This window comes from Anomaloglossus baeobatrachus, chromosome 9, assembly GCF_048569485.1.
Source record: "Anomaloglossus baeobatrachus isolate aAnoBae1 chromosome 9, aAnoBae1.hap1, whole genome shotgun sequence".
Taxonomy (NCBI): domain Eukaryota; kingdom Metazoa; phylum Chordata; class Amphibia; order Anura; family Aromobatidae; genus Anomaloglossus; species Anomaloglossus baeobatrachus.
Window position 1 is genome coordinate 169,285,539 of NC_134361.1, and position 27,560 is coordinate 169,313,098.

Below are 27,560 nucleotides of genomic sequence, written 5' to 3' on the forward strand. Positions count from 1 at the left end.
AATGTGTAGGGATGCGTTTTTACTATGTCATCTGCCATTCAGCTCTGCTACATGGCCGGTGACAGCAGCCACAGACAGCCATGTAGCAGAGCTGAATGGCAGATGACAGCAGACACAGACAGAGCCGCACTGTCAAAATGAACTCGGGTGAACCTCACCCGACTTCATTATCATGCTGCGGCTCTGTCTGTGTCGCGTCCTGATTAGCGGTCACCTGTGAAGGACTCACCGGTGACCGCTAAACTCCTGAGTAAGTGAATCGAGCAGCCCTCTCTCATATACTCACCGATCCCCGATCTCCGGCGCTGCACGGCATTCACACTGCTCCGGCGGCTTTTACTGTTTTGAAAAAGCCGGCTGCCCATTAAACAATCTCATATTCCCTGCTTTCCCCGCCCACCGGCGCCTATGATTGGTTACAGTGAGACACGCCCCCACGCTGAGTGACAGGTGTCACAATCACACCCAATCACAGCAGCCGGTGGGTGTGTCTATACTGTGCAGTGAAATAAATAATTATATAATTAAAAAAAACGGCGTGCAGGCCCCCCCAATTTTAAAACCAGCCAGATAAAGCCATACGGCTGAAGGCTGGTATTCTCAGGATGGGGAGCTCCACGTTATGGGGAGCCCCCCAGCCTAACAATATCAGTCAGCAGCCGCCCAGAATTGCCGCATACATTAGATGCGACAGTTCTGGGACTGTACCCGGCTCTTCCCGATTTGCCTTGGTGCGTTGGCAAATCGGGGTAATAAGGAGTTATTGGCAGCCCATAGCTGCCAATAAGTCCTAGATTAATCATGTCAGGCGTCTATGAGACACCTTCCATGATTTATCTGTAAATTACAGTAAATAAACACACACACGCCCGAAAAAATCCTTTATTATAAATAAAAACACAAACATATACCCTGGTTCACCACTTTAATCAGCCCCAAAAAGCCCTCCTTGTCCGGCGTACGCCAAGATGATGCAGCGTCGCTTCCAGCGCTGCTGCATGGAGGTGACCGGAGCTGCAGCAGACACAGCCGCTCCTGTCACCTCCACACAGCTAATGAAGACAGCTGCGCGATCAGCTGAGCTGTCACTGAGGTTACCCGCTGTCACTGGATCCAGCGGTGGATGCAGCGGTGGCCGCGGGTAACCTCAGTGACAGCTCAGCTGATCGCGCTACTCACCGCTGCTCCTCTCACCTCCACGTGTGAAGCCCCACAGGTGTAGTGTCAGTGTCGGTGCATTACCTTCAGGGACTCCACGTTGCTGGATCTCCGTCACTGGTAGGAAATCTTCTGTTTTGATCGTGACGCCACTCTCAGTATTGCGGCCAGTAGGGACCGCCACTGCAGGTTGAGGGTCGCCTGGGGCTGATGGTGTGTGCAGTTAGATGTAGTAGCCTCCTGAGAGTGAGGCAAGCCCCAGGGCCCTGTGTAGGTTTGTAGTACCACAAGTCGCAGAATGACCACACAGGCAGGATGTCTTTCAGGGTTTTTACTCACTTCAGGTGGCAGGGTGAGTAACCCGGGCGTAGCTGAGATGAACCAGGTGGGAACCAGGTATCCTTCAGGCTGACTTTATGAGGGTGACTACTGACTCGCCTTCCTTAGCCCTTGGTGGTTTGGGGTGACCCCGACTTTGAGTCCCTATGGGGGTCACCCAGGGAAGATGCTGCAGCCTCTCTCCCCTTGTTGTTTGCCGTGTGCTTGTTCCCCGGACCAGGCCACTCCAGCCTCTTGCCTCCTATGACCTATGGGCCCTAACTTGTGGTTACGTGGCTGCGGCTTTTGTAGTGTTGTGGTGTGGGCTTTAAGAGCCCCACACCGGCAGGTTTAGCAGAAGAAAGTTGAATCTATCCCCGCTTCGGGATCTGCCGCCCGGTTGGGCCTGGTGCTCTCTAGCAGTCTCCTTACTTCCCACTCCGTTGCACTCTCTAGCTGAAGCTGGCTTTCAGGCAGCACTCCTAGTTGACCGTTCTCCCCCGTCTGTAGCCACTGCGCGGACGCTGTCAGATTGCACAGCTCCAGGGATCAGCTCCTCACTCGAGCTCCCTGGACTCTACACTGCACTGGCTCACTGCTCCTCCTCTCCTGTTCTTGCCTACGTCACCTAGCAACCAGACTCTCCACCACACCCCTTGAGAGGAGATGGAGGCTCTACCCCCTCCACTATTCCAGTGAAGGTGAAGGCTTGCCCCCTCCTGGGATCCCCAGGGGTCCTCTCATGGGTACATGTGTGAGACCTGATCACTATGCGCCTGTGTTCCACACCCCAGTCAGCCTTCTGGATTACCTGTGTTGTACTGTCCCCAGCATGGGTGCAGTACTCAGTGGTGCCTGACCAGGTCAGGGGCGCCACATTCCCCCTTAGTTATCACCAGCACGTCCTCGGGCTGCAAGACAACATTTTAAAATGCATAAAACATTAAAACATGTAAAACATTTTTAAAACCACCAGGTATCAGACATCACCACCCTCCACCCACAAGTCCGTTAACCCACCCAAAACCCTCTCAGGAGGCAGGTCACCGGTCCTGTTGGTAACCAGGTCTGGGCCATCCGTTTCCCCAGACCTTTCCTCCAATCTTCCTCTCCCGTTGGCCGCGACTTCAGCCACTTCTGGCAGGATGTAGAGGCGGCTTACATGGGCTGGTGGTTTCAGGGTATACCTGGCCTGGTGGATCCGCGCCCTCAGCCTCTTCTGGCAGGATGCAGAGGCGGCCTCCACAGTTGGTGCTGACCAGGTACCCTCTTTGTGGTGGTGAGCCAAGGCCCCATAAACAGGCGTGCTCTCTGGTCGCAGGTGAGCCAAGGCCCTTTTCTACGGACGGGCCCCCCTGGTTGCAGACGAGCCAAGCCCCTAAACAGGCTGGCCCTGGTGGTGGTGCCACTGGTGTAACTATTTACACTGCGAGAGTTTGTGGCTATAGCAAGTTCATAGCCTTAAGGTTTATGGTTTTCTCACAATAGTTTTTGTGGGCGCATTTCTTAAACGTTGCAAACAAAACTTGTCAAAACTTCAACTGGTAACTTGCTGTATTTCTTTACTTCTCTCTACTCTACTCCTCCGTTTCACCAGGGCGTGGGCATGTAGGGCACCGGCACCTGTGACTTTCTTGCTCTCCGTCGTCGTCCGTGGTTGTTTCATCTGTAGGATCTTTGTCTGTGGTTGTTTCATCTGTAGGTTCTTTATCTTTCCTTTCTTGGTCTTCGTCTGTTTCTATATCTGGTTCTTTATCTCTGTCTTTTCTTTCTTGTCTTTCTTGTCTTTCTTGTCTTTCTTGTCTTTCTTGTCTTTCTTGTCTTTCTTGTCTTTCTTGTCTTTCTTGTAGCATGGGATGGCTGTAAGGTTTGCTGGGACATAGCGCTACGTCCAGGGCATACAATCCCCTTTCGCCCTGATGCATGGTGAACTGAACTGAGTCTCCCATCTTTAGATTTCTGCCAGGGTGTCCTCTAGGCAGATGAGCGCTTACATCTCTCCTGTTAACAAATATCCCCTCCTTGATGCCAGGGGCTACAATGAATCCATAACCACTTCTCAGATTGAAATCTTCCACTACGCCATGACACAGGGGTCCTCTGGCCTGGGCTTTGGACCTTCTTAGGCACCTTTTCTCCTGCAGGTCTCTGGCTGTGACCTCTCTCTGCTCTGGAGACTGTGGTGCAGGGGACAGCGTTGTTCTATTGCGACGCCTTGTCTTGCGGCCTGAACTCTGCGTGGTACAGCTTGCAAACTCCCAGGTAAGGCTTTTGGGCAGTTCTTCATCTGCAGACGGTGTCAAATCCTCATCCCAGCGAGAATAGGGCAGCATCTCTGGCTCTGGGTATGGCTCTGGAGTCAGCTCCTCAGCTTCCTGGCCTCCTCTCCCCCTTAGTTCTTCGCTGCACTCTGGTTGCGGCAGTGCTGGGGATGGGCTTTCTTCAGCTGGTCTGAGCGGTGGACTCTCTGGCGCGGCTGCAGGGGTGGCCTGAATCTCCTTGGGGGTATGCGGAGGGAGTAAATACCGATCCACCATCTCTTGTGGAAACTGGGCCTCTAGGTCAGCCTTCAGCTTCCAGTATTCAGGGTCCTCTCCTATCAGGGTCTTCCTAGCAGGGACCTCTCTGGACTGGGGAGCGGTGTCTGCTCTGGCCTTGCAGGCCGGGGAAAATAGTGATGCAATCTCTTGGCGGGCCGCGCCCTGTATGGCGGCGGCCTGGTCTTGGCGGGCCGCGCCCGGCATGGCGGCGGCCTGGATCAGTGTCGCTGTTGCAGGGGGCTCTGTGCAGGCTGGGCTGGACGTCGCTGCAGCGATCGGAGCTTGGCGGGCCGCACCCGGCGGGGCTGCGGCCTGGTTCAGCATCTCACTTGCGGCGCGGACGAGCGTCGCTGCTGCGGTGGGGTCTTGGCGGACTGGGCTCAGCAGGGTGGCAGCCTGAGTCAGTGTCACACCTGCGGCACGGATCAGTATCGCCGTGGTAGTCGGACCTTTGCGGGCCAGGCGGGGCATGGCTGCGGCGGCCTGGATTTGGCGGGCCGCATCTAGCGTGGCTGCGGCCTGGTTCGGTGGCGCCGCGCCGGGCGCCTCTTCCGGGACCGCGGGCGTGGCAGCAGGGGTCGGGGCACTTGTGCTGGCCGGGGCATCACTCGACTCACCCATCTGTGGCAGCATCGGGGTCTGCGTCGTCGCCGCTCGGTCTGACATGCGTCGCGCGGCTCCCTCCTCGTAGGTCCGCACCGCCGCAGCCATCTCCAGGAGCTCCGTGCGTTCTTCCCTAAGCTGTCGCACAATCCCGGCCTCCAGCCGGTCGCAGAAGATGGCAAGCTCCCGGCACCACCAGGCAGCAGAGCCTGGTTCGGGGTATCCGTGTCTGGATTCCATTTCTGCTCTCCGCAGCAGCAGGTTTGTGGCTTCCCTTCTCTCTCGCCGTTTCTGGACGCTTCCGCTTTCTTCATCAGCAAGGTCAGAACTCTGCAGGGGATCTCTGGGTAGCCACACCTCTTCGTGGGCGGTAACTTCTTCCAGCGCGGGCTGCTGTTGTTTTTCAGCGCGCTTTTCATGGTGGCAATATGGCGGCGCTTCCAATTTTTCAAGCGGACCGCCCAGGCACATGGTCACCTGTCTGGACAGGTCTAGTCCTTATCCTGTTCGTGACGCCAGATGTGAAGCCCCACAGGTGTAGTGTCAGTGTCGGTGCATTACCTTCAGGGACTCCACGTTGCTGGATCTCCGTCACTGGTAGGAAATCTTCTGTTTTGATCGTGACGCCACTCTCAGTATTGCGGCCAGTAGGGACCGCCACTGCAGGTTGAGGGTCGCCTGGGGCTGATGGTGTGTGCAGTTAGATGTAGTAGCCTCCTGAGAGTGAGGCAAGCCCCAGGGCCCTGTGTAGGTTTGTAGTACCACAAGTCGCAGAATGACCACACAGGCAGGATGTCTTTCAGGGTTTTTACTCACTTCAGGTGGCAGGGTGAGTAACCCGGGCGTAGCTGAGATGAACCAGGTGGGAACCAGGTATCCTTCAGGCTGACTTTATGAGGGTGACTACTGACTTGCCTTCCTTAGCCCTTGGTGGTTTGGGGTGACCCCGACTTTGAGTCCCTATGGGGGTCACCCAGGGAAGATGCTGCAGCCTCTCTCCCCTTGTTGTTTGCCGTGTGCTTGTTCCCCGGACCAGGCCACTCCAGCCTCTTGCCTCCTATGACCTATGGGCCCTAACTTGTGGTTACGTGGCTGCGGCTTTTGTAGTGTTGTGGTGTGGGCTTTAAGAGCCCCACACCGGCAGGTTTAGCAGAAGAAAGTTGAATCTATCCCCGCTTCGGGATCTGCCGCCCGGTTGGGCCTGGTGCTCTCTAGCAGTCTCCTTACTTCCCACTCCGTTGCACTCTCTAGCTGAAGCTGGCTTTCAGGCAGCACTCCTAGTTGACCGTTCTCCCCCGTCTGTAGCCACTGCGCGGACGCTGTCAGATTGCACAGCTCCAGGGATCAGCTCCTCACTCGAGCTCCCTGGACTCTACACTGCACTGGCTCACTGCTCCTCCTCTCCTGTTCTTGCCTACGTCACCTAGCAACCAGACTCTCCACCACACCCCTTGAGAGGAGATGGAGGCTCTACCCCCTCCACTATTCCAGTGAAGGTGAAGGCTTGCCCCCTCCTGGGATCCCCAGGGGTCCTCTCATGGGTACATGTGTGAGACCTGATCACTATGCGCCTGTGTTCCACACCCCAGTCAGCCTTCTGGATTACCTGTGTTGTACTGTCCCCAGCATGGGTGCAGTACTCAGTGGTGCCTGACCAGGTCAGGGGCGCCACACACGCAGCAACTGAGGTGAGTACTATTCAGGCTTCCCATAGACTTACATTGCGCATCGAATATTCGCATTGCGGTGACCTATTCGTCGGATATTTGCGAAGCCGAATATTTGAAGTATTCGATCATCCCTAGAATTTACAAATTTACTGAAATTTGCGATTTCACACAAACATTTTTAGATTTGGTTTGCAGTTCACAATTTTCCACACTACTGAGACAGCAGGCTAACCTCATTGTGTGTTGGTTCCATAACACCCTCTTTGAGATCTAGCAGATTATCATACCTTGCACAGTGATGGTCAATACCTGGAGCTTCTGAGATCAGTTGTTCCCCGTGGAGCACAGTTTCTCTCCCCTGTAGAGTGTCAGCTCTTATGACCAGTGGGGTACTCTCTCTCCTGTAAAGTGTAAGCTCCTATGATCAATGGTGTTCTTTTTTCGCTCCTCTCTTGCATGTGCATTTACCAGTTAATTATATTAAAAGCTTTCCAGCATTGAGAATCATCCTTTTTTCTCGTAATAACTTCTGTGGTCAGTGATCTGGATCACACTTCTGACCTGTCACCCATGACGCACTCTGGGGCCGGGGATGTCTGTGCTCCTGCATTTATCATCACGCTGTGCGCCTATTGGAGCTGACGACACAATAAGGCTTAAAAATTACTTCAAGACATTGGTTTAAGCCTGGGTATTGCCCTTACTTTCAGGAAGGCTGGACAAAAAAGAAGAATGAACTAAAATTGCTGGGCGAATCATCAGCAATCTTAAATATGCAGGTGTTACAACATTGATAGCAACAAGCATAGATGGAATTAAGGACTTATTACAGGGTATCAAGATGGAAAGCTTGAACATGAGACTCCTACTCAGTAAAAAGAAGACAAAGATATTGACTACTGCCAGGTACAATCGGCACCCATTTGAAATGGACTTCAACCTACTCAGATTAATGATCACTCAAGATGCAGCGACGACACTAGAAGTCAATAGGAGAATAGCTATGGGAAAATCAACAAAGGAACAAGGCAAAAAGTAAGGGTACCGTCACACTAAGCAACATCGCTAGCAACATCGCTGCTGAGGCACAACTTGCTAGCGATGTTGCGGTGTGTGACATCCAGCAACAACCCGGCCCCTGCTGTGAGGTCGCTGGTTGTTGCTGAATGTCCTGGACCATTTTTTAGTTGTTGCTGTCCCGCTGTGAAGCACAGATCGCTGTGTGTGACAGCGAGACAGCAACAACTAAATGTGCAGTGAGCAGGGAGCCGGCTTCTGCGGACGCTGGTAACCAATGTAAATATCGGGTAACCAAGAAGCCCTTTCCTTGGTTACCCAATATTTACCTTCATTACCAGCGTCCGCCGCTCTCACGCTGTCAGTGCCGGCTCCCTGCACACATAGCCAGACTACACATAGGGTAATTAACCCGCTGTGTACTGTGGCTAGGAGCGCAGGGAGCCAGTGGTAACCAAGGTAAATATCGGGTTGGTTACCCAATATTTACCTTAATTACCAAGCGCAGCATCACTTCCACGCGTCGCTGCTGGCTGGGGGCTGGTCACTGGTTGCTGGTGAGATCTGCCTGTGTGACAGCTCACCAGCAACCCATGTAACAATGCACCAGCGATCCCTGCCAGGTCAGGTTGCTGGTGGGATCACTGGAGCATCACTTAGTGTGACGGGGGCTTAAGACCAAGCAACCTGATGACTTGATAGTATCAAGATAACGATGTACAAGACCCTAGGGGACCTATCTAGCCTTGCAGAAAATTGATCTTCCTATATAGCGTTCATCCATCAAGTTGTCTTGGCTCAAGACCAACCTGTAGGCCATTAAAGAAAATGTCCTTACACATCATCTGATATAATCAGATGGACTTTTGGATCACTTTTGGATTAGACTTGCTGATTGGCCACATTGGGATATAAGTGCTACTCATAGGGGTACTTTGCACATTGCGACATCGCTACTGCAATCTCGTCGGGGTCAAATCGAAAGTGACGCATATCCGGCGCCGGTAATGACGTTGCAACGTGTAAAGCCTAGAAGCACCGATAAACGATCGCAAAAGCATAGGAAATCGGTGATCTGTGTAGTGTCGGTCATTTCCATAATTTCGCTGCGACAGGTACAATGTTGTTCCTCGTTCCTGCGGTAGCACACATCGCTGTATATGAAGCTGCAGGAGCGAAGAACATCTCCTTACCTGCGTTCCGCCTGCAATGAGGAAGGAAGGAGATGGGCGGGATGTTTACGCCCCGCTCATCTCCGCCGCTCCGCTTCTATTGGCCGCCTGCCATGTGACACCGCACGACCCGCCCCCTTAGGAAGGAGGCGGGTCGCTGGCCAGAGCGACGTCGCAGGGAAGGTAAGTGCGTGTGAAGCTGCCGTACCGATAATGTTCACTACGGCAGCTATCACAAGTTATCGCATCTGGGACGGGGACTATCGCACTCGGCATCGCTACAATCGGCTAGCGATGTCGCAGCGTGCAAAGTACCCCTTACAGGTGCGATGTCACCCCCATAAGAAGGCAATCCTGCTGAAACGAACGTCGGGGCTTGGCACCACACTCTGCAGGACGTAATACTATTCGTGTACTTACCTTACCTTTCCTTTCCCTTTTGTTGCTAGACTTTTTTATTAGCAGCCTACCTTTGATACTTACTAGAGTATTATCAATATTATTACATATATTTGTACATTTTTGTATAATATCAGACTGTATTTTTTATATTCCATTGTATGTCAAACATAGTCTATATATAAGGGAATATTAAAGGGACTTTATGACATATTTTCTTCCTGCTTTATACATTGCTGGTTTTCCCAATTTTTAACCATCCATTTGTTTTCAATGTGTAAATATCCATATTATAATTCTAGCTGTTTTGAGTAAAAAATTTTGCTTTCATCAAGTATTGAGATTAAAGTAAATCAAAATTTGATGGAAATTCGGCAAAATTAACAAATTTAAATTTCAAAAAATTTGCCCATCTCTAATATATACATGCAAAAAAAGTACCAGCTAAAACTATAGCTTGCCCTGGACAAATAAGCCCTCACCCAACTCTGTATAGGAAAAAATAAAATGGTGACGAAAGAGTGTTTTCTTGTAGCAAAATTGTTTATGCATCCCAAAATGAGATGATGAGTCTCAATCTCATACTGTCAGTTACAGTTCTGCCTTATCTGCTTTACAACCCTGTTTTCTGCTCGTATGGTTCCTATTTCAGAACTTTGCTCATTTACTGACCATTTTTGTGACTAACCTTTTTGTCCCTATCCGTATCTTCTGGTTTTGATTCAGTTACCTGATCATTCCTGCTAGCCAGCTCCAGCCAGCAGCTACTCCGAGGACTCAACCCAGGGTTCCTGTGTAAATCCACATCCTTGCACAAGTTTTAAAGGTTGTAGGCCTGGGATCACTTGGAACCTCATCGTTAAACACGTTTGCGCAATGTCTATCCATGGAAGCTCAATTTAGGTTCAGATAAAGCACATTCTTTGTACATCATATTAGTGGTATTACTTGCAAAATTCAACAGTCGTTTGCATACATTATACTTCTTTATGAGCAATTGCTTTTAATTTTTAACCTCTTATAAGGTAGTTTTAATTAAACTGTTATAGGCAACTCGTGCTTTTAAATGGGATAGATGGAATGTACAGTGTTAATCATTCTTCTACTGTTACCGATAATATATATTTTTTTTTATCCTGATTGGTTAGACAGGTTCCAAACTTGCTTTTCAAGTAATATATTTTGGATAATTCAATTAATAGTCTAAATACTCTGCCATCATATACCCTTGGTTTCTGGAGTTTGTGTCTAAGCAGCTGGCTTTAGACACTTCTGTATTATGCCTTATTCTTAAAGGCTAGTTACATCTACCAATAAATAACCTGCAGAATTGTGAATCCTGACACTGCATGCTGTGAGGATTTTCCAGTGTCAGTGCTGGGAATGGTGGTCACTTGAGCGTAATTATAGGGTATGCATTCTCCCGCCCAGAATCCGACTAGACTGTTTCCGGCCTTGCGCAATACACTTGCACTGAGTGTGCCGGCAATAGTCAAGCCGAATTCTGGGTGGGCGTATGCATATGACCTACTTGTTGACATGTGACCTCCATTCCTGGAGCTGATCCTCACAGCTCACAATGCACACTTGGACTTACAAGCCTATAGTCACATAGAGTGATTACAGACTTGTCATTTTAGACTGGACAACCCCTCTAAGCTTAGGCATACAAAGCATTTTGTAATAGGGTTTATGAATCTTACCTTGTTTGTTTGTATGTTGACAACATTTTTATACATTTGCCCATTTTTCCCACAGGTTAATGGAATCCTTCTTGATGAGGAACACAATAGTGACAATGAATTCACTGTTATTGACTGTACAGAGATTGAAACAGGAATCATTGATTTTGTCAAGATTGGAACTGTACCTGAAACACAGGTAAAATCACAAGCTTGGCTGGGGGAAACTGTTTAAAACTTAAGAACTGTTAAAGCCTTGAAAATGACTTGAGACTTGTTTACTGTTAATAGTTGCATGTATAATATTGTGGCATCTGTTTTCTATGTGATATCAGGTAAGCAATGGTGGTCTATGTATTGCACATAAAGATCAATCAGTATAGCTAAGTTTCTCCTTAGGAAAAAAAATGTGCTGTGAAATAAATTTTAGAGTCTGGTTGACCATTGATTTACTAAAGAGACTCTGTCAGCAGAAAATGACTGTTCAAACCAAGTATAGATGCTTGGTGCATCATGTTAGGGCCAAAAATGTAAGTACATCTTTCCACCTACTTGTTTTCCCTCTCTCCCCACTCTCTTCTTCTTTGATTGACAGCTCTTGCTTCATAGAGCCAGAGAAGGGCTGAGTTAGATAGAAAACAAGCAGGTGGGAAGGTGCCCTTGTCATGTGCGTGTAGCACCCAAGGGGCAGGGGGTCCAGGTCGGGTCTCATACCTGTTTTACTCATCACCGGACCAGTGCGGAGGTCTGGGATGTTGCCGTGGCCTTCCCAGTTTCGTGCCCTGAGGTGTACACCAATACAAGGGGGATAGGATGAAAGTTTGTCATGATGCCCCCTGCGGTACGCGGCCAGAGAATAGCTGCTGTTACTGTCCTCCGGGGCTGATGTTAGTAGCAGCCAGGATGCTATCGCTCCCCACAGGTGGAGCGGGCCCCAGGAAGGATGATGAGGGAAGTAGTAATGGCGGTGGCGGTGGCCGTGGGCACCGAGGCACGGGGCGCCAGTAATAGGAGTCCAATTCGGCTGCTGCGGTTTCAGGTGTCTTTACTCACAGTTCTTTCAGAAGCCTGGTCGCTGCCGCAGTAGCACTGGTCACCGCAGTGATGGGCCCCGTTGACCTGCGGTAAGTTGGAAGAAGTCACCGGTGTTTGGAAAATGTTCTTTGTAAGAGTTGGGCCTCCAGTAGTAAGGAACCCGGGCTGAGCGTCCCACTCCAAGCCTCAGGCCCCGTGAAAGAATAGATGAAGAGAAAATGGTGGTGTCGTGTCACCAGAACTGATGTCCCGGGTAGACTGACTAAGGTTTGTGTCATGTTGTGTTGCTCCTACTTCTACCCCAAGTGCAATCCGCCCCCCAGGTGGTTGTCCTCGTGACCGGGAAATTCACATGCTTTGTGATGGCCAACCCCCTGCCTACCCTAGTCCAGCTCCCCAGTGAGAAGGCTGCTAAGCTGTATGTAAAGTGTGAATGTGGAACACCGGTGATTAACCCCCTCCTTACCCGAGGTGAATAGTGCACCTAAAATAGGGTGCAATACTCTGTGGCGACTGGAGCCACAGGAGCGCCACATGCGCACTGTTAATAGTCACCTGGTAGCTCCCAAAGGGCTACCCCATACAATCTTGGCAAAAGCCATCTTGTTTCCCAGAACCCAGGAGTTTCCCTGGTCTTCACCATTTACCCCCTGTACAGGGATCTGAAATAAACAGAGGTCTCTGGGTAAAGGCCACATAATCGGTGATGTAAGCTGGCAAGAAGAATAGTCAGGAAACTGGGTCAGATCCAGATCCAGAAGGTCACAAGGTACAGAAGGTCACAACAGGAACAGAATGAAAAAAAGAAGCCAGTAGTCAAATGTCATACCGAGGTCAATGAAAGGTAATTAATATGTCAAAGCACAGGACAGAGGCACAAACAGGATAGAATCTCTATTGATTGGCATTTGAAGCTGGCTTTCTAGGGTTTAAATAGAACAGCCCCACCCAGTGCTGACAGCAGACAGAAAAATAACCAACAGATTAACTCCGTAGCTTCCAGACTAGATGGAACCCCAAGTCCCAGAAATAAAATAGGACTGACGCTATCAAGCATTACTTGCAACAACAGTGTGGTGCGGCCTAGGATTCGAAGCAAAAACCAGCACAGAGTTTACAGCATTTAAATGTTTGGCAACACCATGATTCACCGAGTGATAGTATATACTGTATATACAGTAATGGCTGAAGTGTTTACACCCTTGATATTGTTCCAAAAAAAAAAATATTTCCCCCAGAATATTATTGCAATTACGTGTTTTGTCATATACATTTTTATTTCCTTTGTGTGGAATAACACCAAAAAACAGAGGAAAAAAGGGAACTTGGATATAATTTCACACAAAACTCCGAAATGAGCCAGACAGAATTGTTGACACCTTTCAAAAAAAATAAAAAATGTGGGTAAACAACTTTGTTTCAAGCATGTAATGCTCATTCAAATTCATTTGTGGCAAGTAACAGGTGTGGGCAATATAAAAATCCTACCTTGATCCAGATAAAAAGAGGAGAAGTTGACTCAATGTTTGTATTGTGTGTCTGTGTGTGCCACACTAAGTATGGAGAACAGAAAAATGAGAAGAGAACTGTTTTAGGACATGAGAACCAAAATTGTTGAAAAATATCAACAATCTCAAGGTTACAAGTCCATCTCCACAGATTTTGATATTCCTTTGTCCATAGTGCGCAACATAATCAAGACGTTTACAACCCATGGCACTGTAGATAACCTCCCTGAACGTGGACTGCAGTGAAATATATACTGTATGAAAGGGAGAGACAGAGAGGGAGGAGAGATGGTTTGAAAAATTTGTGGTAATTTCTTTTATCATTTTCATAGTTTTAACATGTCTTTCAATGGTGTGATTTTTATAACTCCATAACTTCCTTCTAAGTGATACAATTTCAATGTTGAGGAGTGAGTGTATGGGACAAAATGCTGCAAAGTGAATTTAAATCAGATCAGTATTTGGTGTCATCACTTATTGCTTTCACAACAGCACTAACCACAGATTATAACATCCATATATACTCACCGCTTCCACTTCTGCATCTGGCATTAGTTGGTGCTGCACTTCCTTTGCAGATTAAGGGGGGGGTGACCCAAGAGCAGTTTTTCTGTTAAATGATTCTGGGACTTTTGGTGACTTCCAGGCAGGGAATTTATGGGTCAATACCTTAACATTGTTCATCTAATTTGCTCCTTGCTGTGAACCTTGGGCTGGGCCACACTCTATTTAAACTTCCTACAGACTTACAGTATTGGTGTTACGAACCGGCGCCGCCATAGCCGCAAGCAGCGTGCTGCGGTTCCTGTTGCGCCCAGGCGCCGGCTGCCATTCTTGGCCCTGCCTCGGGTCGTCCAGTTGGCTGTTCCTTCCACCACGTCTAAGTGTGGAGAGGCGGCTAGTGCGCATGCGTGCGCCGATTTACCCCAGCCAGAGTTTAAGCCCGGTGTTTTGCCTAGTGAGCATGCTCAGCCTGATTGTGTTATGTCTGAGACTAAGTCCTCAGTTCAGGCTACTGAGCATGCTCCCACAATTAACCCTAACAGCCTCTTTGCACAGGTACGTGGACTTCGTGCTGTGTCTAAGTTTTGGGATGTGCCTACTGAGCATGCTCAAACTGATAGTTTGATTTCTAAGCCTGTTGCTCAGGCTACTGAGCATGCTCAGGCACTTAGTGCACCAGAGGCTAGGTCCGGTAAGGACCTCACTGAGCATGTCCGTGAGGTGGCAGGCCCTGATAGGGCAGAGGGTGTCAGGTGTCCTGATGACGTGGCAACTCCGGACTGGCTCACAGAGGCCCGCCCCTATGATCTGGCACCTCAGTATTGGTCGTCAGACGATGACTGGTGAAGTGTTTGGGGCGTGGCTGCCATGAGGTCATCAATGATGTGGCGGTTCCGGATAGGTCGCATGTGACGTCACTGATGACATGGCTCTCTGCTATTGGACCTTGGTGGTTCCACCCTGGGTTTGGGGCGGACCCAGGTTATAAAAGGGGCTGGAGACAACATGGAGGTGCGCAGTCTTCACTTTTGCTCAGTCAGAGCACACCTCCATGTTAGAGCCTCATTGCGGCATAAGCCTATGTTGGGAAGCGGTAGGTAGGGTTAGGCGAACGGTGCCTGTCACGCCAAGATTCGTGGCTCGGCACATCAGGGTCAGGCGCCGTGCTTCCCTCCTGCCGTTCCAGTCTTGCTATAGCAGCCCAGTGGCGTTAACTGGGCTGCGGCTGCTGTGCTTCCTGTCCGATTGTGCCCCCTACGCACACGGACAACGCACCTGCTGCGCCACCTGTCTGATTGTGCCCCCTACGCACACGGACAACGCACCTGCTGCGCCACCTGTCCGATTGTGACCCCTACGCACACGGACAACGCACCTGCTGCGCCACCTGTCCGGTTGTGCCCCCTACGCGCATGGACAGCGTACTCCAGGACCCCTGTGGAGTTAACAGGGTGTTCCTTATTTTCCTCGGCTTCCCGGTCAACGCTACTGGTGTACCCATCTGGCCTGACGTGTCCTACACACACGTGGCCAGTCGAGAGGTGGCCAGAAACGCTAATCGGAGGACCGCTCGGCCTGACGTGTCCTACACACGTGGCCGACAGGGCGCTTTCGTGGCGGTCTTCCGGTCAACGCTACCTGGTTACCACCCGGCCTGACGTGTTTCCTGCACACGTGGTTGGTGTAGCGCTAGGTGCACCAAAACGCTAATCGGGTTGTCGTCCGGTCTGACGTGTCGCAACACACGTGACCGGTTCCCAGAGTTCCTGGGTTATCTCAGAGCCATCCAGCTCTATAGTCTCCGCCTAACCCTCAGGTGCCAGCAGCTCCTTTGTCATCTGGAGCACGGTGGGCCCCGACTGGCGATTAGGATATATACCCCCTGGTCCTAATCTGCCGGTCCCCCCGTAACAGTTGGCCCTTTTAACTTTATATTTAAATATTTACCCTGGTTTATATTCCTTTTGCCCTGTTCTGACTTAACATGTTTGATTCCTATTACTGATCTTGATACCCTCTTGACCTCATACCTGACATGAACATGGATTGAAGGGAATTACTGTATTTTCCTATCTGCAGTACACAGCATTGATGGTAATTTGCCACCAGGTTTTTTCTACGTCACCTGTGAGCAACATAATGTAAGAAAAGAGATCCTGACTCCAACGATGTGTCACATAGTATACTGGTTGCAGCAGTTGAGACACAATCAGAGTTTTTAGAGTTTTTAGATGTACAAGAGCTCAGAAAGCTAACCCCGCCCACACCATAGTTTTGTGTGTTCATTATCTATTGACATTGAGCTGCTTATCAGGGGAGGGTTTGGTTGGATGACTTAGCAGGAGCCAGCTAGTCCCAGCAGTGATAATATCCTAGTGATAAAACCTTCAATGTAAGTAAACAACAGCAAACAGCCTAATAAATGACACCGCTGAAATCTGGTTTTCAGCTCCTATCTCCTGCGGTCTTCAGATTACATAGCAAAAACCTGCTGCCAGATTCCTATTAACACGAATAACTGTTGCATGACTGATTCTATGTGTTGTCAGTACAGAGACAGTGAGTAGCTGATCGTGGCTCTGCTTGCTTTATTACACTACATTAATTAGTAGGAACACATTAGGTTTCTGCCACAGGCTGCACACTGTTGATATTTTAGTGTAATAGATAGGTTTTATAGCTATATATATCACCACCCACAGTTTGCTAAAATCCATAACAGGGTTTTCACAGTACAGTACAAGATTCAGCAGGGTGTTATGTTATGTTTAATCAGATACAGTAAGTGCAAAAACTCTCACTTGTAATAACACGTCTGATGACTTGTTAATTCAGATCCCATTATTATACAAAACACCTGCTGCTACATACTATCAGTCTCATACTAATACATTATATATGATGCAACTCGAGTCTAGCCATTCTTATTCATCTAATGTTTATATAACCACTCATTCCTAAATACAATGTGACGTAATTATACTGCTGCTATATAATTCTAATATTGTCACTCCTCATTATATAAGGGATAATTATAAATCCCAAAAATAGACCGGGACTAAATGTCGGGGATCTTGGTCTATCCTCTCTCATCCCTAAATTGGGATTTCTGGGTCAGGCATACTGAAGATTTTAATATTAATAGACTTTTAATAGTAATAATAAAAGCTAATTATTAAAATCATATATTGACATTTCTTTATCCCATCCTATCCCCTTTTATACTTAGCTGAGAGTATATTTGTATCCTCTGTTTCTCTAGTTCTTGTTGACGAGATCCATAAATTTCAAGATTTAGCCTCTTGCAATACTTCTAGCCAAAAATTACTTGTTCTTTTTCAGTTTGATTTGGTTTGGAGGCCATTTCATCACTTCAGGACTCCTTGTTCTTCTTTACACTGAAGATAGTTCTTAACGACATTGGCTGTATGTTTGCGGTTGTTGTCCGACTACATTATAAATTTTGAGCCAATCAGACACCTCCCTGATGGTATACATGATGGATAAGTACCTGCCTATATTTCTCAGCATTGAGGACACTAATATTCCTGAACAAATTCACAACTCTGTTTGCTGAAATGCAGTTTCATATTTTAAGGGAACCTCCACCATGCTTCACTGTTGTCTACAGACACACATTACTTTGCTGTTCTTCAGCACTCTTCTGCTCAATCCAAATATTTCAAATTTTGACTAATTAGACCAGAGGACCTGCTGCAATTTTTCTGCAACCCAGTTACCCAGTTCTTACATAGATGAGTTGCTTGTCTGCTTCCACATCAAAAGGTACACATTTTCAGCCATAATTCTTCCATGTAGTTTACTTTTAGCCATACTGTAGATTTGTGTAACTGAGTTCCACTAGTTGCTGTCAGTACATAGTTGGTTACACATTATCTGATTTGAAAGAGAAGCATGAGGAATCTTTCATAAACTGCACTATTTCCTTCTAACTACAGACTTCAGCGTTGCGCATTTCTTGATGTATCTTCAAGGAGCTTAAATAGTACATCTTGAGCCCCTCGTCTGAGTTGAAAATGATGACACCTTCCTGATAACAATCTTGTGCCTTGTTGATGTGCTGTAATGTCCTCAACAGAGTCCACTTCTGCGACTTCTGCTTCGGTCACCAGGTGCCGCCGTATTCCCACCACGGACTGTGCTGGTGATAGGAGGGAGAGGAGTTGGTGCCAATGGCTCTGGTGGGCACAGACTCCGCTCATCCACTAAGCTAGGTTTCCCTGGGACCTGCACTACCACTGGCTGATGGTAGGTGGTGTGTGTCTTCAAGCTGAAGTTACCACCATTCAGCTACAGCCATTTGGAAGACACCATACGCTTCAAATTCCCCCTCTTGTTTGCTAGTCACTGCCAGAGATAGTTTTGCATTCCTACTAGTGTCTGGTTCCTGTTCTGACTATTGATCCTCTGCCTGCTCATTGACTGCTCTCCTGCCTGCCATTTTTGTACCTCACTGCCATCTCTGGTTTTGACCTCTGCCTGATTTCCTGATTACGCTCCTGCCTGTTGAATTTGTCCCTTTTCGTGCCTCCTGGATTTGACCCTGCCTGACGACCACTCTTTCCTGGATTGCAGCCTTCCATAGGCAGTGATCTCTTGGACCTTGTGTAATTCCAAATCCCTGTATAGGGGTTAAAAGGTTTCAGGATTCTGGAGGTCCTGCCGATTTGGTGGCTAGCCCTAGTCTGTCCGTGACAGTCATTCTAAAGAGTACTTTACACGCTGCGATATCGGTACCAATATCGCTAGTGAGCGTACCCGCCCCCGTCGGTTGTGCATCACGGGCAAATCGCTGCACGTGGCGCACAACATCGCTAACACCCATGCGTCACAGCAACGTCACACGGCAGCCGTCCAATAGCAGAGGAGGGGCGGAGATGAGCGGCTGGAACATCCCGCCCACGTTCTTCCTTCCGCATTGCTGGTGGACGCAGGTAAGGAGATGTTTGTTGCTCCTGCGGTGTCACAGATAGCGATGTGTGATGCCGCAGGAACGAGGAACAACATCGCTACTCACTAGACAACGATTTTTAATAAATAAATGACCTCTCTGAGACAAACGATTTTTGCCTCTTTTGTGATTGTTTAAGGTCGCTCCAGCCTTTCACACGCTGCGATGTCGCTAACAACGCCGGATGTGCGTCACAAACACCGTGTCCCCGACGATATATCGTTGGCGATGTTGCAGCGTGCAAATGGCCCTTTAGTCTGTGGTCAAGGTCAGATGTTATATGTGCTCACTTTGGCAATGCGGTATGACCTGTGCTATGAGGCTATCTTCCACAACCTCACCTCTGTTCTTCACCCAGTCTCCTTCACAGCTATTTATGTTTCAACTAATTACTGTGTTTCAACCTCCATGTGGAAAGGTTGATCATTATCACATCTTTAGTATAATTGATGTGACTAGAAAAATTGATGCCATTTTGAAGATAAATGATAGTCACACTAATTATTGATTCTCTTGTTGTTCAATCATTTTGCATTTTATTAATTTATAAAAAAAAACTATTAGCACATCTATGGTTAAAAGCATTCTCACTTTGCAGCATTATTTTACATAAGCGCCTAAAAGCCTAAAACATTTGCGACTTAACCATTGCATTTTTTTTACTTTAATATTCAATGGATGTAAGTTGAAAAAAAACAATTTTCACAAGTTTTGTTTTGATTTAATTGTTCTAAACATTAACCTTATTGTACAAAACCTTTTCCTTTTTCTGTAATTATGAGTCACAAAATAAATACAAATAAATATTCATAATTTCTGAGAATTTATCAGACACCCCCCGACTATCCACAAGATTCAGTTTTACAAGATAAGATTTTTTTGTTTACGATACAAGAAGCTGAACTACTGTATTTGCAGCAGTTAGCCGATATTGTTGGATGATTTAACTTTGAAATTAGTTCTCTGTCAGCAGTTTTTTGCTATTTAATCTGACAGCAGCCCAAGGTAGGGACAGAGACCCTGATTCCAGTCATGTGTCTCTTAGTTTATTGGGTGCAGCAGTTATGTGTCACACAGAGTTTTCCATAAAACTCGCCAACTGTCATGGTGGCGTTAGGCCCTGTTCACATTCCAGAGTCTGACACCCTGTCTGATGGTTTTCTGGTGTCTCTGATCAACTCAGGCAGACCTGAGCGTTGACCTGCTGTTTGCTCATTCATTGGCAACCTAGAAAGAGTTAACCTCTGTTAGTCTGCTCGTTGGGCTTCTTTGATCATATATTTGAAGGAAGCCAATCACTTCTGCTCCCTTCATTTTTAGGCTGGAGGAAACCTTCTACCTATGCCAACTATAGTTTATGCTGTATTGGTCTGCAAATTGCTAGAGAAAAAGCTGCTTTATGCTTGGTGTTGTTGTGGAGTTACCCGTCGTCTTGTTGTTTACATCCTGCTCTTGTTTTTCACCTAATTTCTTATTGTCTTATACCTCTGTGTGTGCATCCTGTGGGACAGAGTTTTGGTTTCCCCAGTTTGTCTATTTCTCTTGGATAAGTCACACTCCTGTCCCAGGCCCTCGGGGAGAGGGAGGGGGGTATAAGATCAGGAATGGTCAGGAGCAGGGCCAGGAAGGAGATTCAGACATCCCCACTATTAGGGGTATCTATGAGAATACGGATAGCAAATGGTCCCCTAGTCGAAGGGTCCAATTAGGGACACCAGTTTCCCACAATCCCCACAGTGCCTCGTGACATTATGCGAGAACCAAAGTTTTCTCTGCTGCACATCTAGCAGAGCTCAGTTATTGAGTTGTGTATAACCCCACAACAGTTTTCTGTGTACATTATATAGTGACAGAGAGATGAGCATCAGTGACATGGATGTGGATGGACAAGAAGGCACTAGGCTAGTTGTCCTGTAGTGATAATCTCCTGCTGGTAAAACACGGATTGTATTGAAAAAGCAAAACACAGCCTAGTAGGTGACACATCACTGTACTCAGGCTCTCTACTCCTTCACTCTTTTGGTCTCAGATTGCATAGCAAAAACTTGGTGACAGATTCCTTCTAAAATAATATACAATGCCAATTGCTTTATTACTACTTGAATTTTTTGATCCAATCTAGCCTCTAGTCATATTGGTCATACATGTTTTAGAATTGTGTGTTCTTATAGGTAAAAAAATCTAAAAACTTGACAGTCCCATCCTTATTGCATGCTGGTCATCAGTGGTGCCCAATGATGAGTCAGTGGCTATAATGGGGTCCATTGGATTTTCCACCTTGGTTTCCAAAATTTTACAAATAGTGCAGCATACTGTTTTATTTCATGTTGCAATAATGACAGAAATTGTGAGGAAGGTTCCAATGGAGATCTGAACAACGACTAAGTCCAAAAATAGGCAATGTTATGAATCTCTGCATGTTTTGATTGCATGAAGGGGGAACTTATGTTTCCATGTGGCAGATGAAAACATTTCTGAGCATGTGCATGACGTTTTAGAAACAAGATTCAAAATATTTAACAAATCCATCAAATGACTTTTTTTTGGCTGAATTATAAAGCAAATACCGTATTTTTCGGGTTATAAGTAGAGTTGAGCGCGGTTCGTGGTTCGCGGTTCTCCAGTTCTAGGCTCGAGTGATTTTGGGGCCTGTTCTAGATCGAACTAGAACTCGAGCTTTTTGCAAAAGCTCGATAGTTCTAGAAACGTTCGAGAACGGTTCTAGCAGCAAAAAACAGCTAATTCCTGGCTGGCTTTCCGCTGTAATAGTGTAAGTCACTCTGTGACTCACACTATTATGACATTTCAGTGTATAGTGTGCGTGAACAGCGCCTTCAGATCACTCCTGTTTGTATAATGGCGATCGCCATTTTTTTTTTTTTTCCTTGTCTTCCTTCCCTAAGCGCGCGCGTCTTGTGGGGCGGGCCAGCATGTCAGCCAATCCCAGACACACACACAGCTAAGTGGACTTTTAGCCAGAGAAGCAACGGCATGTGTGATAGGATGTCCATGTCACATGTCCCTGCATTATAAAACTGGACATTTTCCTCCAGGACGCCATTATCTCTTCTGCGTCCTTGGTGTCAGACATCACTGGGGCAGCTCCGTCCTGAGTCCTATCGCCGATACTGCTGTATGCGTTCCATGCACAGCACTGGACAGCTTAGGGAGAGCACTTTCTATCAGTCCTTTTAAGGGCTCAAACCGGCAGGGTCAGAGCCATAGGTGACAGGTCCTGAAAACAGAGACAGCGTCTGTGTAGCTAAGGTCAGGGATTTCGTCGCTGCATTTCCCCATTAGGAGGGAATAGAAAGGCAGGCTTCCTTTCCTCTACCCAGAGCACCACAATCCTGGCACTGTACCCTCCTGTCCTCTGCACACTCCAACTCAATATAACTAAGCCATTATACTAGCAAACACTCAGTGTACCTAGTGGCATCCTAAACGTGGCTATTGGACTTTGCTATAGTCCCACTAGTGCAAAGACATTTGCAGCACCTCTGCCTGCATTGCACACTCCAACTCATTATAACTAAGCCATTATACTAGCAAACACTCAGTGTACCTAGTGGCATCCTAAACGTGGCTATTGGACTTTTGTCTAGTCACACTAGTGCAAAGACATTTGCAGCACCTCTGCCTGCATTGCACACTCCAACTCATTATAACTAAGCCATTATACTAGCAAACACTCAGTGTACCTAGTGGCATCCTAAACGTGGCTATTGGACTTTTGTCTAGTCACACTAGAGCAAAGACATTTGCAGCACGTCTGCCTGCATTGCACACTCAAACTCTTTTTAACTAAGCCATTATACTAGCAAACACTCAGTGTACCTAGTGGCATCCTAAACGTGGCTATTGGACTTTTGTCTAGTCACACTAGTGCAAAGACATTTGCAGCACCTCTGCCTGCATTGCACACTCCAACTCATTATAACTAAGCCATTATACTAGCAAACACTCAGTGTACCTAGTGGCATCCTAAACGTGGCTATTGGACTTTTGTCTAGTCACATTAGAGCAAAGACATTAGCAGCACGTCTGCCTGCATTGCACACTCAAACTCTTTTTAACTAAGCCATTATACTAGCAAACACTCAGTGTACCTAGTGGCATCCTAAACGTGGCTATTGGACTTTGCTATAGTCCCACTAGTGCAAAGACATTTGCAGCACCTCTGCCTGCATTGCACACTCCAACTCATTATAACTAAGCCATTATACTAGCAAACACTCAGTGTACCTAGTGGCAACCTAAACGTGGCTATTGGACTTTTGTCTAGTCACACTAGTGCAAAGACATTTGCAGCACATCTGCCTGCATTGCACACTCCAACTCATTATAACTAAGCCATTATACTAGCAAACACTCAGTGTACCTAGTGGCATCCTAAACGTGGCTATTGGACTTTTGTCTAGTCACACTAGTGCAAAGATATTTGCAGCACCTCTGCCTGCATTGCACACTCAAACTCTTTTTAACTAAGCCATTATACTAGCAAACACTCAGTGTACCTAGTGGCATCCTAAACGTGGCTATTGGACTTTTGTCTAGTCCCACTAGTGCAAAGACATTTGCAGCACGTCTGCCTGCATTGCACACTCCAACTCATTATAACTAAGCCATTATACTAGCAAACACTCAGTGTACCTAGTGGCATCCTAAACGTGGCTATTGGACTTTGCTATAGTCCCACTAGTGCAAAGACATTTGCAGCACCTCTGCCTGCATTGCACACTCCAACTCATTATAACTAAGCCATTATACTAGCAAACACTCAGTGTACCTAGTGGCATCCTAAACGTGGCTATTGGACTTTTGTCTAGTCACACTAGTGCAAAGACATTTGCAGCACCTCTGCCTGAATTGCACACTCCAACTCATTATAACTAAGCCATTATACTAGCAAACACTCAGTGTACCTAGTGGCATCCTAAACGTGGCTATTGGACTTTTGTCTAGTCACACTAGTGCAAAGACATTTGCAGCACGTCTGCCTGCATTGCACACTCAAACTCTTTTTAACTAAGCCATTATACTAGCAAATACTCAGTGTACCTAGTGGCATCCTAAACGTGGCTATTCGACTTTTGTCTAGTCACACTAGTGCAAACACATTTGGAGCACCTCTGCCTGCCTTGCACACTCCAACTCATTATAACTAAGCCATTATACTAGCAAACACTCAGTGTACCTAGTGGCATCCTAAACGTGGCTATTGGACTTTGCTATAGTCCCACTAGTGCAAAGACATTTGCAGCACCTCTACCTGCATTGCACACTCCAACTCATTATAACTAAGCCATTATACTAGCAAACACTCAGTGTACCTAGTGGCATCCTAAACGTGGCTATTGGACTTTTGTCTAGTCCTACTAGTGCAAAGACATTTGCAGCACCTCTGCCTGCATTGCACACTCCAACTCATTATAACTAAGCCATTATACTAGCAAACACTCAGTGTACCTAGTGGCATCCTAAATGTGGCTATTGGACTTTTGTTTAGTCACACTAGTGCAAAGACATTTGCAGCACCTCTGCCTGCATTGCACACTCCAACTCATTATAACTAAGCCATTATACTAGCAAACACTCAGTGTACCTAGTGGCATCCTAAACGTGGCTATTGGACTTTTGTCTAGTCACACTAGTGCAAAGACATTTGCAGCACCTCTGCCTGCATTGCACACTCCAACTCATTATAACTAAGCCATTATACTAGCAAACGCTCAGTGTACCTAGTGGCATCCTAAACGTGGCTATTGGACTTTGCTATAGTCCCACTAGTGCAAAGACATTTGCAGCACCTCTGCCTGCATTGCACACTCCAACTCATTATAACTAAGCCATTTTACTAGCAAACACTCAGTGTACCTAGTGGCATCCTAAACGTGGCTATTGGACTTTTGTCTAGTCACACTAGTGCAAAGACATTTGCAACACCTCTGCCTGCATTGCACACTCCAACTCATTATAACTAAGCCATTATACTAGCAAACACTCAGTGTACCTAGTGGCATCCTAAACGTGGCTATTGGACTTTTGTCTAGTCACACTAGTGCAAAGACATTTGCAGCACCTCTGCCTGAATTGCACACTCCAACTCATTATAACTAAGCCATTATACTAGCAAACACTCAGTGTACCTAGTGGCATCCTAAACGTGGCTATTGGACTTTTGTCTAGTCACACTAGTGCAAAGACATTTGCAGCACGTCTGCCTGCATTGCACACTCAAACTCTTTTTAACTAAGCCATTATACTAGCAAATACTCAGTGTACCTAGTGGCATCCTAAACGTGGCTATTCGACTTTTGTCTAGTCACACTAGTGCAAACACATTTGGAGCACCTCTGCCTGCCTTGCACACTCCAACTCATTATAACTAAGCCATTATACTAGCAAACACTCAGTGTACCTAGTGGCATCCTAAACGTGGCTATTGGACTTTGCTATAGTCCCACTAGTGCAAAGACATTTGCAGCACCTCTACCTGCATTGCACACTCCAACTCATTATAACTAAGCCATTATACTAGCAAACACTCAGTGTACCTAGTGGCATCCTAAACGTGGCTATTGGACTTTTGTCTAGTCCTACTAGTGCAAAGACATTTGCAGCACCTCTGCCTGCATTGCACACTCCAACTCATTATAACTAAGCCATTATACTAGCAAACACTCAGTGTACCTAGTGGCATCCTAAATGTGGCTATTGGACTTTTGTTTAGTCACACTAGTGCAAAGACATTTGCAGCACCTCTGCCTGCATTGCACACTCCAACTCATTATAACTAAGCCATTATACTAGCAAACACTCAGTGTACCTAGTGGCATCCTAAACGTGGCTATTGGACTTTTGTCTAGTCACACTAGTGCAAAGACATTTGCAGCACCTCTGCCTGCATTGCACACTCCAACTCATTATAACTAAGCCATTATACTAGCAAACGCTCAGTGTACCTAGTGGCATCCTAAACGTGGCTATTGGACTTTGCTATAGTCCCACTAGTGCAAAGACATTTGCAGCACCTCTGCCTGCATTGCACACTCCAACTCATTATAACTAAGCCATTTTACTAGCAAACACTCAGTGTACCTAGTGGCATCCTAAACGTGGCTATTGGACTTTTGTCTAGTCACACTAGTGCAAAGACATTTGCAACACCTCTGCCTGCATTGCACACTCCAACTCATTATAACTAAGCCATTATACTAGCAAACACTCAGTGTACCTAGTGGCATCCTAAACGTGGCTATTGGACTTTTGTCTAGTCACACTAGTGCAAAGACATTTGCAGCACGTCTGCCTGCATTGCACACTCAAACTCTTTTTAACTAAGCCATTATACTAGCAAACACTCAGTGTACCTAGTGGCATCCTAAACGTGGCTATTCGACTTTTGTCTAGTCACACTAGTGCAAAGACATTTGGAGCACCTCTGCCTGCCTTGCACACTCCAACTCATTATAACTAAGCCATTATACTAGCAAACACTCAGTGTACCTAGTGGCATCCTAAACGTGGCTATTGGACTTTGCTATAGTCCCACTAGTGCAAAGACATTTGCAGCACCTCTACCTGCATTGCACACTCCAACTCATTATAACTAAGCCATTATACTAGCAAACACTCAGTGTACCTAGTGGCATCCTAAACGTGGCTATTGGACTTTTGTCTAGTCCCACTAGTGCAAAGACATTTGCAGCACCTCTGCCTGCATTGCACACTCCAACTCATTATAACTAAGCCATTATACTAGCAAACACTCAGTGTACCTAGAGGCATCCTAAACGTGGCTATTGGACTTTGCTATAGTCCCACTAGTGCAAAGACATTTGCAGCACCTCTGCCTGCATTGCACACTCCAACTCATTATAACTAAGCCATTATACTAGCAAACAGTCAGTGTACCTAGTGGCATCCTAAACGTGGCTATTGGACTTTGCTATAGTCCCACTAGTGCAAAGACATTTGCAGCACCTCTGCCTGCATTGCACACTCCAACTCATTATAACTAAGCCATTATGCTAGCAAACACTCAGTGTACCTAGTGGCATCCTAAACGTGGCTATTGGACTTTTGTCTAGTCACACTAGTGCAAAGACATTTGCAGCACCTCTGCCTGCATTGCACACTCCAACTCATTATAACTAAGCCATTATACTAGCAAACACTCAGTGTACCTAGTGGCATCCTAAACGTGGCTATTGGACTTTTGTCTAGTCACACTAGTGCAAAGACATTTGCAGCACCTCTGCCTGCATTGCACACTCCAACTCATTATAACTAAGCCATTATACTAGCAAACGCTCAGTGTACCTAGTGGCATCCTAAACGTGGCTATTGGACTTTGCTATAGTCCCACTAGTGCAAAGACATTTGCAGCACCTCTGCCTGCATTGCACACTCCAACTCATTATAACTAAGCCATTTTACTAGCAAACACTCAGTGTACCTAGTGGCATCCTAAACGTGGCTATTGGACTTTTGTCTAGTCACACTAGTGCAAAGACATTTGCAGCACCTCTGCCTGCATTGCACACTCCAACTCATTATAACTAAGCCATTATACTAGCAAACACTCAGTGTACCTAGTGGCATCCTAAACGTGGCTATTGGACTTTGCTATAGTCCCACTAGTGCAAAGACATTTGCAGCACCTCTGCCTGCATTGCACACTCAAACTCTTTTTAACTAAGCCATTATACTAGCAAACACTCAGTGTACCTAGTGGCATCCTAAACGTGGCTATTCGACTTTTGTCTAGTCACACTAGTGCAAAGACATTTGGAGCACCTCTGCCTGCCTTGCACACTCCAACTCATTATAACTAAGCCATTATACTAGCAAACACTCAGTGTACCTAGTGGCATCCTAAACGTGGCTATTGGACTTTGCTATAGTCCCACTAGTGCAAAGACATTTGCAGCACCTCTACCTGCATTGCACACTTCAACTCATTATAACTAAGCCATT

At 46.8% G+C, this 27,560-nt stretch overlaps 1 protein-coding gene across 1 annotated transcript in view; it reads left to right on the top strand.

Moving 5' to 3' along the window:
- The window catches only part of LOC142250610 (uncharacterized), a 130,385-nt gene that overhangs the window by 89,664 nt on the left and 13,161 nt on the right, over positions 1-27,560 (top strand). Inside the window, exon 8 of the mRNA XM_075322795.1 lies at positions 10,636-10,758. Within this exon, the coding sequence (XP_075178910.1) occupies positions 10,636-10,758 (123 nt within the window). The remainder of the gene's footprint in view (positions 1-10,635; positions 10,759-27,560) is intronic.